Source organism: Nestor notabilis, unplaced genomic scaffold, assembly GCF_000696875.1.
Source record: "Nestor notabilis isolate BGI_N333 unplaced genomic scaffold, ASM69687v1 scaffold27635, whole genome shotgun sequence".
NCBI lineage: Eukaryota > Metazoa > Chordata > Aves > Psittaciformes > Psittacidae > Nestor > Nestor notabilis.
Genome location: NW_009929306.1, coordinates 2,873 through 18,693, shown reverse-complemented (window position 1 = coordinate 18,693; position 15,821 = coordinate 2,873). Strand labels below are relative to the sequence as shown.

The 15,821-nt window shown below is 43.6% G+C and overlaps 1 protein-coding gene across 1 annotated transcript; it reads left to right on the top strand.

Annotated features, from left to right (window-relative positions):
* The first annotated feature begins 7,903 nt into the window (after positions 1–7,903).
* Positions 7,904–14,265, top strand: FAM60A (family with sequence similarity 60, member A). The gene is made up of 5 exons (XM_010014920.1): positions 7,904–8,048; positions 10,123–10,222; positions 11,168–11,294; positions 12,642–12,792; positions 13,591–14,265. Exons 1-5 carry the CDS (start codon positions 7,921–7,923, stop codon positions 13,751–13,753), a joined length of 669 nt encoding a protein of 222 aa, XP_010013222.1. The 5' UTR covers positions 7,904–7,920; the 3' UTR covers positions 13,754–14,265.
* Positions 14,266–15,821: the final 1,556 nt, after the last annotated feature.

Below are 15,821 nucleotides of genomic sequence, written 5' to 3'. Positions count from 1 at the left end.
CCATCTTTTATCACCGTCCTCTTTAGTTATTTTATCCTTTCATAACTTGCAGGTTTGCGCCAGGGAAAAGCTTCCAGTCGCGCTCTCCCTTTCGTGAGATAAAAGTTGCCGTCTCTTCTCGTACATGTATCTCCGGATGCGTGTAGCTAAAGGGATTTAAAGGGACCTGCCAAACCTGTTGTTTACTCGTCTGTGCCTTAGTGCAGCGAGCTGCTCTGAATCCTGCCTGCCCCGGGGCTCCCCCACCTCCTCCTGGGCGGGAACGTCCCTGGTTCGTCCTGTTGAGAGCTTTGTCCCCAGCAGTCTGCTGGTGGGCAGCTCTTCGGACCCAAATTACCCCATAATCATTAAAATTGCAGGAAAGAAAAGTAAGTTTGGAGGTGAGCCCTGCTGCTGTAGTTCTTTTGGCAGCTGGTGCAGGATGCAGCCTTTCAACTTGCTGCTGTGTGCCTGAAGCACGTGTGCCCCTTGTCCTGCCACTCTTCCCTCATGGGCAGGGAGAGGAGAAGGCCCCGGTTCCTCAATCCTGCCCAGAACTTCAACAGCATTGCGTTTGTGGTGGAGGCATAATTGAATTGAGCACAACCCAACTGTAATGCTCTCATTCTTCTTTTTTTTTTCTTTTTTTTTTTTTTTCTCTTTATTTTGGATTTTAAATGGGCACTGGTGGAAGGTGGTAGGTTGACATCCACGGAGACATCTGCTTAATAACCCTTTTACAAGGCAAGCCACAAGAGTGACTGTTGCTGAGCAAACCCTTTCAGTACTGTGTGCTTGCTTCCAAAGGTGAGACAGTGTCTGTCAGTTGTGTGCAGGGCATGTGCTGTGGAAACCCTTTTCCTCCCCTGTCTGCATGTGGTTAGATTCACTGTGCAGTTGACAGCTTTTTTTAAGGAAGGGGAAAACACTGCACAAACCCTGCAGAGTGGGGGCAGACAGTGAACCTTCCTGCTCACACCAGTGGAAGTTGAACTCCTGTGGCACCCAGGTAAATTCCAGGTTTCTTGAGATCTGTAGTCCCTGGTAGAGAATCAGCAAGTAACAAGTCGTGGGATTTTCAAACACACCCCCACAGGCATGCAGCATCCAGCTCCCACTGAAAGTAGGTGGGATTGAGTGCCAGAGCCTCTGGGAAAAATTCGTCCTTGCTTCTCCCAGCCCAGAGCTTCTCAGAGAAGCTAATTGCCTATGTTTTCAATCTTTCCTTTAAAAAGAAAACATCACTGACGTCTTAGTAGAAGATGTTAGACGAGCCTGTAAGTTCATACAGGTTAAAAATAAACAGCACATGCTGAACAGCTCTGTGCCACCAAGCTCTCTGCTTTGCATTGATTCTTAGCACCTGATGTTTTGTACCTCTTTCATAACAGCATGACATGCAGACAGTCCTACTTGAAAACCAAGTTCTTCAGACTTGCACCCCTTGTAGCACTTGCTTTTTAGCAGAAAGCAGCAGCTAGTGAGCTGGGGCTTGAAGACTGAGTGGTTAAGCAGAATGCATGGGCAGGACTCCATTTCACAACAGAGACCTCTGCATTTCTGTAGAAGGTGCTCAGTCCAAAGTCCAAGTGAAATGACCAGTAATATTACTTAAGGACATGGAAATGTATCCTTTTTAATGAAGGCACTATAGTTATTCTGCCAGATAGTTACTACTACTTCTGTTAGAGTCCCCATCAGGTATGTTACCCTCTTTAAAAAAAAATAAATTAAAAAAGCCTCAAAACTGTTGAGTGTCTCATGATCTCAAGTGTCTGTGATGCTTCTTCAGTAGCAGGTGGTTGCAGACAGCATCTTAACAGTTGCAATGACTGCACTCAGATAAGCATCACAGATTGAACTCCATCACTTGCTTGAGAACATACCAGGCTTTCCTCACAGGTCTCCTGCTCAGGCAGAGTGGGGTGTTAGTTATGCAATAGGAGTTTCAGGGAGGAAGTCCTCTTTGAAGATGGAATGGCTGCAGGTGGGACAGGTTTGGGACTTCCCCACCACCATCACATGGCAGTTCAGAGGAACACCCAAGTGGTTTGGCCTTTCACTTCTCTTGTCTAAGTGGTTTAGGTATTTATTTCCCTCTGAAGATCAGCAGGTAGGTAGGTTCCTTTGTGACTTGACTGCTTCTGAAAACTTCACTCAGAACAGCTTGTGACCCTGCCAGGATGCTGTGGAGGCTCAGACATGTACAGAAACATCCAGTTTGACTTTTTTATATGCTTGGTAGTTGTTGCCAGTTGCTAAGATTGCACTCTAGAGCTCTGAGCACAAAACAGTGGCTGCGGACAACTACCAGCAAGAGTGAGTTACTTATTTTGGCAGAGAAAGATTCCTGAAGATGGGGTTTTGACCTTTAACTGGTTTTGCTCAGCCCATCAAGTGAAAACTTCACAGGATGCTGCTTCATTCAGATGTGTCTGGGCTGTAGTGGCCAAATACAGCTTTCCCCCAAGTAAAGTTGTTTCGGGTGGAGAACAGAAGGGAAGTGGAAGGAAAATCTGAGGATATAGGGGTCTAGAAGACTGTACAGCACGCACACAATTCTAAGGTTCTGGTTGTTGGAAATGAGTCACTGTTTTGAGCTATAAGGATAGTTGACAGTGTAAAAAATGTGGGTTTTTGCAAATACTGAAGTTGCATTTTCAGATTACTCCAGGTAGCTTGGTCCATTACTTCCTTGGAGTGTTCTGGCTTTGGGCATGTTAAAATACACTTTTCTGGGGTCCAGTTTTAACTTCTATTCCAAAGTTTCTTTCTGCAGCATGTAAACTCGGGGGAGGTATGTATCGGAGACCTTCAGTCTCTGGTACAGATCAGCTCCTCTGCTGATATACAATTCTCTGTCCTACAGTTGATTTTCAGTAGAGGGACAGGCCTAAGAATTTATTAGCAAGACAAGCAACTGCTTCTGGCGCCATAGACAGCTCTGGAAGCATTTTTCATGTGTGTGCATGTGCCTGGGTGTATGCACTTGCAGATGTAAAAGCCAGAGCATGTATATTCTTTCTATATTAAGGCATGTCTTTCTTTTCCTTTAAAAGAAAATAAAGGACTGTTTTGGCTTTATTTCTTAGCTCCAATGCAATGCTGAGATTTTTACTGACAGGAACCAGTTGCATCAACATACACAGGCTAGATCATATTTTTCTGTGGCCCAACTTCAGGGAGGCTGTGCCAAGACTGTTTTGTACACAGAAGGGGAAATCAAATGATTTTTGCAAGGTTCTCCTCTCTGACGATACACTGACAGTTTTGAGTTGCACAAAGGGTGAATGATCCAGGGTCAGAGTGAGGAGACGGGAAGGGAAGAGACGAAGGTATCGGAGTAATCTGGGCTGGCATCCTTCTGCTCTCCCATAACTGCAGGGAATGTTTCTCTTTCAGCTTTGCAAGAAGCAGGTGAGCATGTTCCTTTCAACTGGCCTGATGATTGTGTTACAAATGCAGGCATGCCTGTCTTCTAGGAATTCCTTTCCATTATAAAGGGTTTTCATTCTTCTTGGGTGATCAGAAAGAATGCAGAAGGAATCTGGAAAAGCAAATGAAAGGGGCTCACCTTTTCTTATTTTAAAATCTAAGAGTTCAGAAGTTCTCCCCTAACTTGAAAACTTAATTAGCATCTGAAGCAATACCTCCTTTTAATTTAGATCATCAAATTAAATTTGGAAAGAAAACTAAGCACCACATTCTAGTCCTGACAGGTAAGGAAAGCATGAAACCATTTTCACATGCATATGATGCATGCTGTTTTATACCAGCCTTTCACAGATGTAATAAGCAGGGTGTGTTGGGTTGGTTTTTTTTGTTTTGTCTTTTGTTTTTTATTCCCCACCTGCTTTACTGTTCTCTCTTTGACTTTTTTTGCAAGACAAGTATTTTTGATGCTGCTTTTCCAGAAGTGAGAGGGCAGAGGGATGGAGAGGTTTTTCCTGCAGTCTTTTCTGAGTCCATTCAAGTTGCTAAAGCAGTTGTTTAAAGCAGAACTTGGGGAAATGACAACTTCTCCTTCGGCAGGGAGACCGGGGAGGAAGGGGACCACTTTCCCCCTGATTTGGGGGAATGCTGCTCCCCTCCTAGTGCAGGTAAATCTCTGCTTCTGCAGAATGACAAATAGGCTCCACTAGGATTTCTGATTCTTTGCTGATGAACTGTCCTTTTCACTTCTGTGCAACTGCTGATTTCAAAGAAGTCATGTATTTTAACAACATGCATAAATTTGGCAAAATTATATCGTGTAATGCTTTTTGACTTTTGTGGAAGTTAATTCACTCCTACTTGGCATCTTTTTACCTGTCCCAAATTTCACATGGTTAAACTTCCGTAGCTAAGATTCAGGTGTTGGTGGCCAGCAGTCTAACTCCTTCATTCTAATTTGAGATCTAAATTGCAAAGCTTTCGAGTAAAACCTTTTAAAGGGCAAGTCTTATGTACCTCTAAGTACACGGTAGCTATTAAGCTCTCCAGCTGACAGAATATTTAGTGTATAATGGTCAACTGGCAACTGTTTAGGATTAAATGTGTTACTGGACTGACGCCTTCCATTTATAACTGCACTTAGATGCAGTCAGAGAAATCTGTTTTACTTGTGGTTTTGCTACTAGCTCTTTCCCATTCAGGCATGATATATGGTAATACCATTGCTGACCATTCATCAAGTGGGAAACAGATGGCACTAGTTTCCCTTCTATTGAAAGATGGTGTTGAAAGGCTGCTCCTGTGAGAATGGCAGCAATGATGCAAAACAAAATATTTTCAGAATGTATGTCTGATGCCAGTCTTTGCCAGAACAGTAATTGTAAAACATGCATCTTGTTCTGCTGTGGTGTAAATACCAGCTGGTGACAGAGATCATCTTATCAGCATCTGGGTTTCTGGAAGAAACCGGGTTAGAAAGTAAATCACATTGTTGATTATCAGTTCTGTCTCTTGCCGTATAACAGCCAAGATGTTCTAGCTGCTTAAGTTTTGCAGCACTGATGAACCTTGTGTCTGCAGCTCGTCTCTAACTTTCTGAAGAAAATCACTGGACCATGGACCTAATATTGGGGTGGTCAAAATCTAAAAGTTGCTGTTTTGTAGTTGAAAATTCCCATGTGAACGTGCTGTTGTATCTCCAGAGGCTTGTTAAACACAGTGTCCTCAAGAGACTGTCTCTTGACGAGGCATGTAGGATGCTAAGAAACAAAATACATACTCTTAATTATTTGCCTAGACACTCTGTTGTTTGTTTATCTTTACAGTCTGGGGATACTAACCTGATTTGCCTAGGTATTCATTTGCTGCATGTCCCTGAAAACATACCCAAACAGAAACAGAGAGTAGTTCAGAGTCTTACTCATCCCTCAACAAGCCCATTCAGCATCTCCTAAGCCCCCTCACAGCACTTGGGCTGACTTTGCTGGGTATTTGCACAAGTCATTCCTGGGAGAACCTGGCCCTGGGTGAGCTACTTGTGCTGCAAATGTGCACAAAGAAATACAACACTTCAAGCCTTTGGCAAATAGCATGAGTTGGGACAGGATTCCTTCTGTCCATCCTAAGCTTGGAGGATCTTCTTAGTGTTCAGTTTGTGTATGTCCCTTGCTGTCAACAGGCTCTGTGTGGGGTTTGGTCAAGACAAGCTATTTGGGGTTGACTTGTGTCTTTCCTACATGTTTGTGCAGTAGTAATTGCAAGGAGACACAACCTTAGTGGGCACAAAGTGTTCTTGTATGCTAGATGGGAATATAAACATGTACACTTTCAGCTGGATATGGGTTCCTCCATGGATTTTGTGTAAGAGTATTAACCAACAATATTAAATTTAAATAAAATCTTTGGTTTTCTGTTCTCAGGAGCCTGGTAACCTTGTATGTTTATTTTGCAGTGCTGCCATGCTTTGATCTTCCCCTTTGGAGTGTAGTTTCACCTTTGGAGGACAGTGACTAGGCCTGGGTTGTTCACTAGCTTTTGCTGTGGTGCTGCAAAAATATGCAGGATCTTCTTCCCCTCACACCCTGTCTCTGTCTGCCAGTAGGGTAAGCACAAGGGTAGGAATAGTTGTTTTGTGGAAGCATGTTTTTGACCTCAGCTGAACCTGCTTTTCGGTACTTTTTTCCCTCTCTAGTGATGTGGCAAGTCTTGGGGCTGCATACTGAAGATTTCAGGTTAATTTTCTCTGTCCTGGAGGATATTAGAATTACATCACTTGCCTTTCTGCAGCTGGAAGATTTGGGGACAGATGCCTGTACTGCATACATTCACCAGTAACCCAAGTTGGGTTACTGGCACTTCAAAGCCCCTGGGAGCTCCCTATCACCACACTTGCCCACAAGTGATGGAGATGCTGCCCTCCAGAAAGTCCTGCCTGAGCTACTGGGGTTTTTCAGTAGAATTTGTGGGGAGGAGAGGTAGCTTTCTCTTGGCTTTTACAAGAGCATAACAAGTTGGCCTTTTGTTGAGGGAAGAGGGAGAAACCTTGTGTTACTTGTGTGGCTCCATCTAATTTTGCTTTTTTTAAAAAGCGGAAGTTCTCAGCAGTGGGAACCTGTTCTCAGGGAGCTTCCTTTAGCCGGTGGCCTGTCCCCTCGCTGAGCATTAGTGTGTGACAAGCAGCAGAGGTGGCCGCTTGCTCCCTGCAGCGGGTGGTTGAGGCAGAGGTTGCACTGTGCTGTAAGAGACATCTTAGAATGGTCCCCACCTGTGTGATGAGACAGATGCTGTGTGGCCTGTGAGGACTTGCTGTCTGTCCAGGCTCAGTGCCAGCAAAGCACCAGCTTTGCTCAGTTTTTGAAGCGCTGTGGGAGCTCTATTTGCTCTGACAGCTTCTCATGCCGTGTCAGGCTGTGTCTGCACTGGGGAGTAGCTGATGCCTGGGGAGAACCGATTTGGTGCTGGGGACATCATGTGTTGAAGGGGTCTTTGTCATGATGGCTGCAGTACGTTCACTTGTAACCCATGTTAGAAGCTTCTGCCTGGAAAACCTCCACTGTATGTTACCTGCTTTGATGGCAAACCCCAGTCCAGGTACCAAAAAAGATAGGCAGGCTTCTAAGAGCAGCATGGCTTTTGGCTTTGTGAGCCGGCGCTGACTTTGCAGAGCTGGTGGTTAAGAAACAACTTCCCTGTAAATAGAAGTACCCTTTGCTCCGGCATCACTGGCGGTGGCTGGGAGGTGTGGTAGGTGCATGCTGAAATGCACCCCAGGGTCCTGCTCCCCAGCCCTTTTCTGTCTAGGTTTCCTTCCCATGGAAAGCAGGGTGGGGAAGGTGGGAGGGCGAGAACTGAACCTGTGCTGACATGGAGCTGGGATGCTCTGCCAGGCCTGAGAATGGAGAAGTGCTCCTGGGTCCTGCAGTGCACCCATGGCCGTGCCACCCCACCCTGCTGTTTTTAGAGTGGCTTTTCAGGTATGTCTGCAGCCTGGAGGTATGACTGCAGCTCATTTAAAGTTACTCCTACTCACTTTCGACAAAGTTTGGCAGGGCTGTTTCCAGCAAACACCAGTGGTGGTGATGAGGAAGTTCCAGTGATCCAGGGCTTGGGCAGGTTCACATGGCCTGTCCTGCAGCCTGTTTTACAACATACATACAGCTTTCATTAGCCAAGTCAGCTGCACTCACACCTCTGGGTTGTGCTGTTGTAGATGTGCCCTTAGAGTAGAATTGTGCAGTGATGAGCTTGTCATGAGTCTTGCTGGTTATTGCTTAACACTCCAGCTGTTGTTGATTATTTTTCTTTAATAAGAAAGTGTATTCCAGGTAGCTCTGCTCTTCTAAGGCAATGCAGGATAAAGCTATAGCCTGATCTAGCAGTTTCCCATGCTGAATGATAATTTACTTTTGTTTTGCGCAGTGAACTGCCAAGGTTTTTCTTTCAGTATCTAACAATGATAAGTAACACTAGTTCCTTTTTGTTTTCACAGGCTACAGCTGGGAGGAAAAGATGTTTGGCTTTCACAAACCGAAGATGTATCGGAGTATAGAGGGCTGCTGTATTTGCAGGGCTAAGTCTTCGAGTTCTCGTTTCACTGACAGCAAACGTTATGAAAAGGATTTCCAGAATTGTTTTGGGTAAGATTCTTTCTAGTGAACATTGTGATCAGTCATGGTGTTGATCTGCAAGCCATGAACCTGGCACGCTGTCCCTCTTGCTCTGGAAGGCTGAAGGGTTAGGTTAGCAGAGGTGCATAATTGGGGAAGTCTGGCTTCAGCCTCTTCACAACTTGCCAGGCCAGGAGGGGCTGGATCTGCTGCTGTATATGGTTCCGTTTGGTTGTTGATTTTGCTGTTGCTGCCAGTGGTGAGCTCCTGTAGTTCCTAACAGTGAAGGGTCAGTCTTATGCCTCTCCCACCTCACAGGATGTGCAGGGGTTTATTTAGACCTCTCTCAGACTGCGCCATTTTGCAGTTGTTCCTTAGAGGAGGTGTAAATTCCCACACAGGGTGGTAAACAGCACAGCTACATGGAGGTTTTCTGTGGCTCTGAAGACTGAAGGGTGTTAGACAAATCTTGATGCGTAAATACTTAGCAGTTCCAGCAGGGTTTATGCAGAGTGCCTCGTTTCAGGTGTTGCTGCCTTTGTTCACATAGGGCATATCAACATGTTATTAAACTTCCCATTGGAAACATACTTTGATGGAAAGTAAGCATCTGGTAATTAGCTTTCCAATTAGCTAATATTGCATATAATGTTACTTGAAAGCATCAGTAAGCAAAACTATAAATGCCAGTGATTTCTTTTACCAGCTGCTGGGGCTACAGGTCACAGCAGTTGGTAAAAATAATAGTATTTAAACTTATTTGAAATACTTTCTAAGAACTTTGAAAATCTGTATGAATTTGTCTGTGCATTGTCAGCAAAGCGAATTCTTCTGTGATAGCTTGTAACTATTTTTGATTTTTTTCCCCCTGTAAGGTGTAAGAATTTCTCCTATTTATGCTGTAGTTTTCCATGAAACCATTTTCCCTGGAAGAAGTCCATGTTGTCGATAGCTGTTTTCTGCTCTTTCTTTCCAGTCTTGTTGGATTACCTCTTCTCAAAATCTTAGGCCCAAGAGGAACTTTCATGCATTGTATTAAAAACCAGCATTGCTAGTCTGTCTCAAGTGCTTAACTTCATACGTGTAAATCTTTCCAGTCTTTAGAATATTTCCCTCTCCCCCCTTTTTCTAGAAACACTCCTTTCATGTGCAGCTTTATAGTGCTCTGTATTTACCATGGATTTTTGTACCTAAAGCTGGTGCTGACAATTTTCCTTATCATGTTTCTTTGCTGCTGTCCTTGGCAGTGGAAAGACTATGTGAAGACTCATTGCTTTTTTTGTTGCTGTTAACTATAACAAAGAAGCTTGCAGTATACCAGGGCCTTTGGTCTTGTGCTATCTGAAATATGTTTGCCAAGGTAAAAATTCAGTCTTAACACTGAGCAAATAATGGCTTATCTGAGCCTGCCCCCTTCATCTAGAAATGCTTCAAAGTCTTCCCATTTAAATAGCTGAAAAATTCTGCAGTGTGTCCCCTTCGTGTTTCTTTTAGCATGGATTAGCAGTAGAGATGATTTCTGGAAAAAGCTTGTTAAAGGGAACAAGTATTGCTGTCATTCCAGTAACTGCTGCTTCTGAAACCTTATCCTACGCTTATGCGGGAGTGTGTTAGGTGGTATTTGTTACTCATCCTTGAAGCTCTGTGAGAAAGTTAAGAGCTGAATATGCTTTTGTTGGATCTCTGAAGTCTGTTTCCAAATGTACATTCAAGGAATATGATTATTCCTCCTCCCTCCTTCTCCAAGCCAACCAACCAGCCCACTGGAACTGCTGAGTGGGTGTTTTTTGGGGGGTGGTATTTTCGGGGTTGTATTTTGGGTTTGGTGTGGAATGGTTTTGGATGGAGGTGGGACTGTTGTTTTCAGTGCCCCTCTGGAAGCAGATTACAACACCTTTTACTTCTGTACGGAAGAGTGCTTTCTGAAAGTGAGACCTGGTCTTTAAATGGCAGTGTTTGAGCACCCCAAATGAATTGTCACGCCTGAAAACCAGAGCATGAGAACCCTTCTTGCTCAGCGATTTTTATGCTGCTTGCTGTCAGCAAGTGGAGGTGTGCTTTTGTTGACTGTTACCAAGTGATCTTTGCTTTTTTCCTTTACTAGGCTCCACGAGGCCCGCTCAGGAGACATTTGCAATGCATGTGTCCTTTTGGTGAAAAGATGGAAAAAATTGCCAGCAGGATCCAAAAAAAACTGGAATCACGTTAGTCATTTATTTCTTCTCCGCCCCAAAACTAACTAGTCTCTGCCTTAGTCCATCCTGTTAGAGAGGGGAGGTGCTAGTGAGGATTTGGCATTTCCTCTTTCCGTCCACACACTCTCCCTTCCCACCCTCAGCATATCTAAGTCCTTCCTGGAGTATTTCCTGTTACATGGCTCTTACCTGTCTTTGGTTTACGTGCAAATGGTGATTATGCAAGCCCGGGATGGAGTCACAGGCTAACTTACCGTGTAATTCCTTGTTTTCACAAGCTCACAACTTGGTCCAGAAGTCTCTTAGACACTCAAAACATTTCATATTTGGCCTCTATCCAAAATTGGTTGCTTTTTAAATAATTTGAACAAGCAAGGTGACGTGCCTAAGCAATACATGAATCAATGGCGTTTAGTCAGATAATTGCAGTGACTAATATCTTGCAGCTATCGCCACTCATATAGTCTGTTTTGATACAGCTAATTCAGTTTGGGCCTAGGGCTGGGCAGATGATCAGAATTATTTGTGTATGTTATAATCTTTATTCAAGAAGCCTTGGTGGGAGTGGGAACCACAGCTATGGTTATTACTACCACTAGCTTTATTTGGAAGTTAAATCGATGATATTCAGTGCAAATGCTTGGCAGACTCTCCTAACTGAACCTGTATTGGCTTAAACAAATGTTGTCTAACTAAACTGAAATTTCCAGAAATAAGAAAAAGGCTGAAGTTGAACTGAATGTGCTTTTTAAGCTAGTTTACTGCATTTTCCTGCAGACTAATCCTCTTACAAACCAGATATAAACGAAACATAAGAGTGTCGGTGCACAGAACTGCCTTGGTTCAACTAAATTGGTGTTGAACACCTTCAGCTAGGTCAGTGCAGGTACTTTGAATTAGGGCAATATCTGGGCATGATGCAGAAGTATTATGCCTGCATTTTCTGTGTTCTAGGTGGTAGATGCCAGGGCTGGACCCAGTCTTAAAACAACATTGAAACCAAAGAAAATGAAAACGCTCTCTGGAAGCAGAATAAAGAGCAATCAAATCAGCAAACTGCAGAAGGAATTCAAGCGGCACAGTAAGTGGATCCAAACAGATTTTGGCAATAAAGTTTAGCCTCCCCTAACATAGCTTACTGTTAACTGGCTGAGCTGAGTCACCACCTAGATTTAATTGTATGCTTACACATTGGGTGCTCCCTGTTCTCACATTCTCTCATACTCCAAGGGCTCGGGAAGGGGGTGGAATGAGGAGGAAGAGCTGGTGTGCAGGGCGGGCTGTGAGACAGAGGTGGGGAAGCAGTGGGGGGAATGGGAAGCCTGGCTTGAAAGTGTAGGCAATTGTAGCTTATGCCTCATGTTTAAATGACATGTGTCTAGAAAGAACTTCTTGGGCAAGACTCACTGAAACTGAAGTTGGAAGAGGTTTCCCCCTGCTTTCACTAATGCACTGTGGCCTTTTCAGCTCTTTTCCCAAGAAGCACTGTTCCGTTATTATCTCTGTCAGCCATTTTCTGATAGCCAGGCTTTCTATTTAACCCATATTTTTCCCTCCAGCTTTAAATTCCTGCCATGTTTCCTCTCTCTAGTTTTCCTTAACACCTTCCTCTGCCATTCTTGGTGATTTATTTCCACCAGCTCTTAGATTCTTCAAACAGATTTGGATTTGTAGCTTTCCAGCAAAGCCATGTGCCAGTTATGCTCTAGATACATGTCAGTACTTCAGGTTTTTCCTCTAAAGCAAACCTTCCAGCTCCTTAACTGTCGCTGACTTCTCTTTGAATTATCCTACCTGGCCTGAAGTAAGAGTGCTCTAAAGAATGAGTAAAGGTCCTGACCCAAAGAGCTTGTATCTCCTCATTCAATGTGCTATAGTTGATCTAATTCTGTTACTGTAGGTGCTAGAGATAATAACTAAAAAGGTAGGCAAGTAGACCCTCTGTCAAGGTGTGTGTCTGAATGGAGTCCGTAGTCTCGATCCAGGAAAAGCTCAGCCTATTGCATGAATGAGAAGAGCTTTGCAACTGAGTGGGTAAGAAAGGAGATTTACAGTGAGAAAGTACTAGGTCTGAAGCACAGATCCTCATCCTCTTCAAGGGTCTTCCAGTGATTCCAGAGCAAGACTAGGATCTTTTACAAAGCATGGCCTGCCCAGGCTGTGTTTGAGAGCCAGGAACTGAAGCCTAACCCTGAAGCTCTTTTCCCTTGTGTACAAGTTGTGAGCTCTGTCTCCCAAATGCTGACAGTCTCTATTGAAACTGGCGGAGGCAAGTGAAAAATGGGTTATTGTTATTGTTAGGTTTTTCTTGTTAATGAAAAAAGTCTGTCTCTCTGTTCCCAATCCACATGTGACCTGTTAGAAATCAGGAAGAGGGTAAGTCACTGGGTGCATGTACTGATTCTTGTATTTATTCCTTCCCCTGCAGATTCCGATGCCCACAGCACCACTTCGAGTGCCTCCCCAGCTCAGTCACCCTGTTACAGTAACCAGTCTGACGATGGTTCTGACACAGAGATGAGTGCTGGGTCCAGCAGAACACCAGTTTTTTCCTTTTTAGATCTCACATATTGGAAAAGGTAAAGACAACGGAACGTGCACTCTGTGCAGATAGCAATTCACTTCACATACACAGTGCTTGATTCTGCTGGACTTCATTGAGGGATATACTTTAAGTCGCAGAGTATTACACACTGTCTGTCTTTGGAAAGAAATGCCACGTGTTTAAGACATTTTCCCCATCTCCCTCCAGTTCCCTAAATACTAATACAGTTGCCAGAAAATATTTTTAACATTCCTAACATTATCTTGTCTTAAAACCGTGCTTCGTGGACACGATGTGTTACCAAGTGCTCTCAGCTTGCCTGCAAAAACGTAGCATTTGGTTTGGTTGACGTGTGATGGTAGTCACTTAAAGGTAGGAAAACCACAAGATTTTCTGGCAGCTGATGAGCTTGTTATCTTTTATTGCCTGTTGTGACACAGTAGGCCCTTGTTAGTTATTGCTTTATTGAAATTGTTGTGACTTTGCTGCTTCCTCTCAAATCGTGTTTGCAAGTGCATTGTTGTCAAGGTTAGTTCAGCCCAGATAGCTGGGTATCTGAAACTTCCCTGGGAAGCAAAATGGGAGATGTAGTTTTCTATAGACATGGGTTTGGATTTGGTTTGGTTTGTTGTTTTTCCTTAAAGCGGTGTTGCGGATTCAGACACAGACTTGTTTTCTCTTTCAGAGTAGCTTTTTCCCTCCTGTCCCCTGAGCTGGAGGCTTAGAAAGTTATGTTTTGGGTCAGACTGATTTTTTTGCATTTCTGTAAATTCTGTATATTCTGAATACTCACATACAAACTATCTGTGTCTCTCCCTGCCATTTCTTCCAGGCAAAAAGTCTGCTGTGGAATTATTTACAAAGGGCGTTTTGGGGAAGTTCTCATAGACACTCATCTCTTCAAACCTTGCTGTAGCAATAAAAAGTCTGCCACTGAAAAGCCAGAACAAGAAGGACCACAATCTCCAGCAATCTCCACCCAAGAGGAGTGGTGACTTCCTTGGATAGCTGCAGAAGGTTATACAGATACTCTTTTTCTCTGGAAGAATACTAGAAAAGCGACTGTTGACTTTGGACACCTGCTATGCTGCCAAAAGACTATTCCCTAGAACTGTTTTTGGGTTTTACTGCTACAATTCCACAAACTCTGAAGCCAGTTTGTACCCTTTCAGAAAGACTGTACATAATATTTAAGATTCTATGGAACACTTAGCAAAGCTGAATGCTGCTGCAAGGTTGTCTAATCTTTTCTCCCCTTCTTCCCCCCCTACTCGCTTCACCAGTGAATTTGAGGATGGGGTTTTGTATATTAAAAGTATATGTAGTTCATGTTCCTGTATTGACAGAAGCAGTGGTTGTAAGGCTTTTTTTTTTTTTTTTTTTTAGTTCGTTGGTAACCTCCCTTAAATCCCCAAGAAAATACTTCATTCTTAGGCATGTATGAGTCAATAAGATGGAACTAATACATAGAAATGGTATGTCACCTCTCTAGCTATATAAATATATATTTTTAAAGGTGTGGAGAACTCACCTTATACTACTGACATAACAAAGACAATTACTTCATCCCTCCTATGTGACAGAGTGGTAAACTGCAGGCATCTCTACTACAAGTGGTAGTTATCTGAGAAGGCCCCCAACATAAGTGCTCTTCAGAAGGGGTGGGAGGGAGATTTACCTAAGACCGGAACATGGGAGGCTACTTTGGTTTAACCCAGCAGCAGACACCGTGGGCTTCATATTTATTGTAACTGACTGGTGATTAGAGATGGACCAAGAAAACATCTTGATGCCCAAGTTACGTATAAGTGATGGCCAAAACATAGTAACTGCTATCTGCTGGCCCAGTGCAGCTGAAGTGTGACCACAGACCAGACTTTATGCTGGTTTGGGACCTGACACAAGAACCGAATCCCTTGATAAGCAAATCAGGCTCTGGTCCATAATCTGAATGCAGCTTGGGGTCTGGATTCATGATTGCTATTTTGGAACCCTTCCCCTGCAGTGTTTCTCTGTGTTTGGGTTTTGGGTTTGTTTTTTGTTTGTTTGTTTAAACAGATCAATTCTTTTGTGAATACTGAGTATGAAAAGTTGTGTTAAGAATGGTGCTGTGCTGAATTGAGGCAGCTCTGTTTGCATACGTGATCAAAAGATAGTATTTCTTACGTGATTCCCAGACAAAGTCATGTGCAAACCCTTGTGACACTTCTTCAAACTCCACTTTGCCTGTAGGGTGGACGCAGCTTCCCGGAAGAGTGTGCTGCAGATTTAGCTCCCAATTGCTTCATGTTCCTTTTATGAAGGTTTAACTTGTATGAGCTGGGAATTCTGCTTTTTGGTTTGATTATTTCTGTTTTGGGGGGAGGGGGGATTTTCCTTACTGTTAATCTCGGGATATTCTACAATGGATTGCTGCAAGCTTCCCTTTCTGTGAGAGTCATCAGCGTAATACTGTGGTGGGTAGGGCTTAGGACTGGATTTCCATGTAGTCTCGCTTCCTGAAATGGGAATGCTTAGCAAATTAAAACATAGGTAGGGAAAGATGTGCAGGTTTTAAGAGAAGCCTCTACCTTCAAAGCTTTTGTCATCCTTACTTTTTCCTCTCCTTCCATTGGGTAAGCCAACCTCAGGAGAGAAAAAACATTAGGGGAAACAGGGTTCTGGTGCATCACAGCCCTACACAGCTTTCATTGGTCTTACTTTGCTTTTCCTAAGCTCCCTGAGATTCTGAAAGGAGGACAAAGCTGCCTACCTTGCTTTCATCTGCAACCGAATAGAATCATTCAGGTTGGAAAAGACCATTAATACCATCAAGTCCAACCATGTATATAACGGATACTTGCTTGAACAATGGCTTAACTGGGTTGGTTGTGTTTATTAAGGGCTTGAGCAAGAGTTCTAGCTGTTTTTGCAGATGCCTGCTTTCATTTGAATTTGTGTTTTCAGCATCAGTAATTCTGTACACCTAAGGCTGCAGTATTGGTGGTAGGATGTGCTCTGATACGGATCATCTCTTCTGTATTTATTTATTTATTGCTAGGTTTCAACCACCAACTGCTTCCC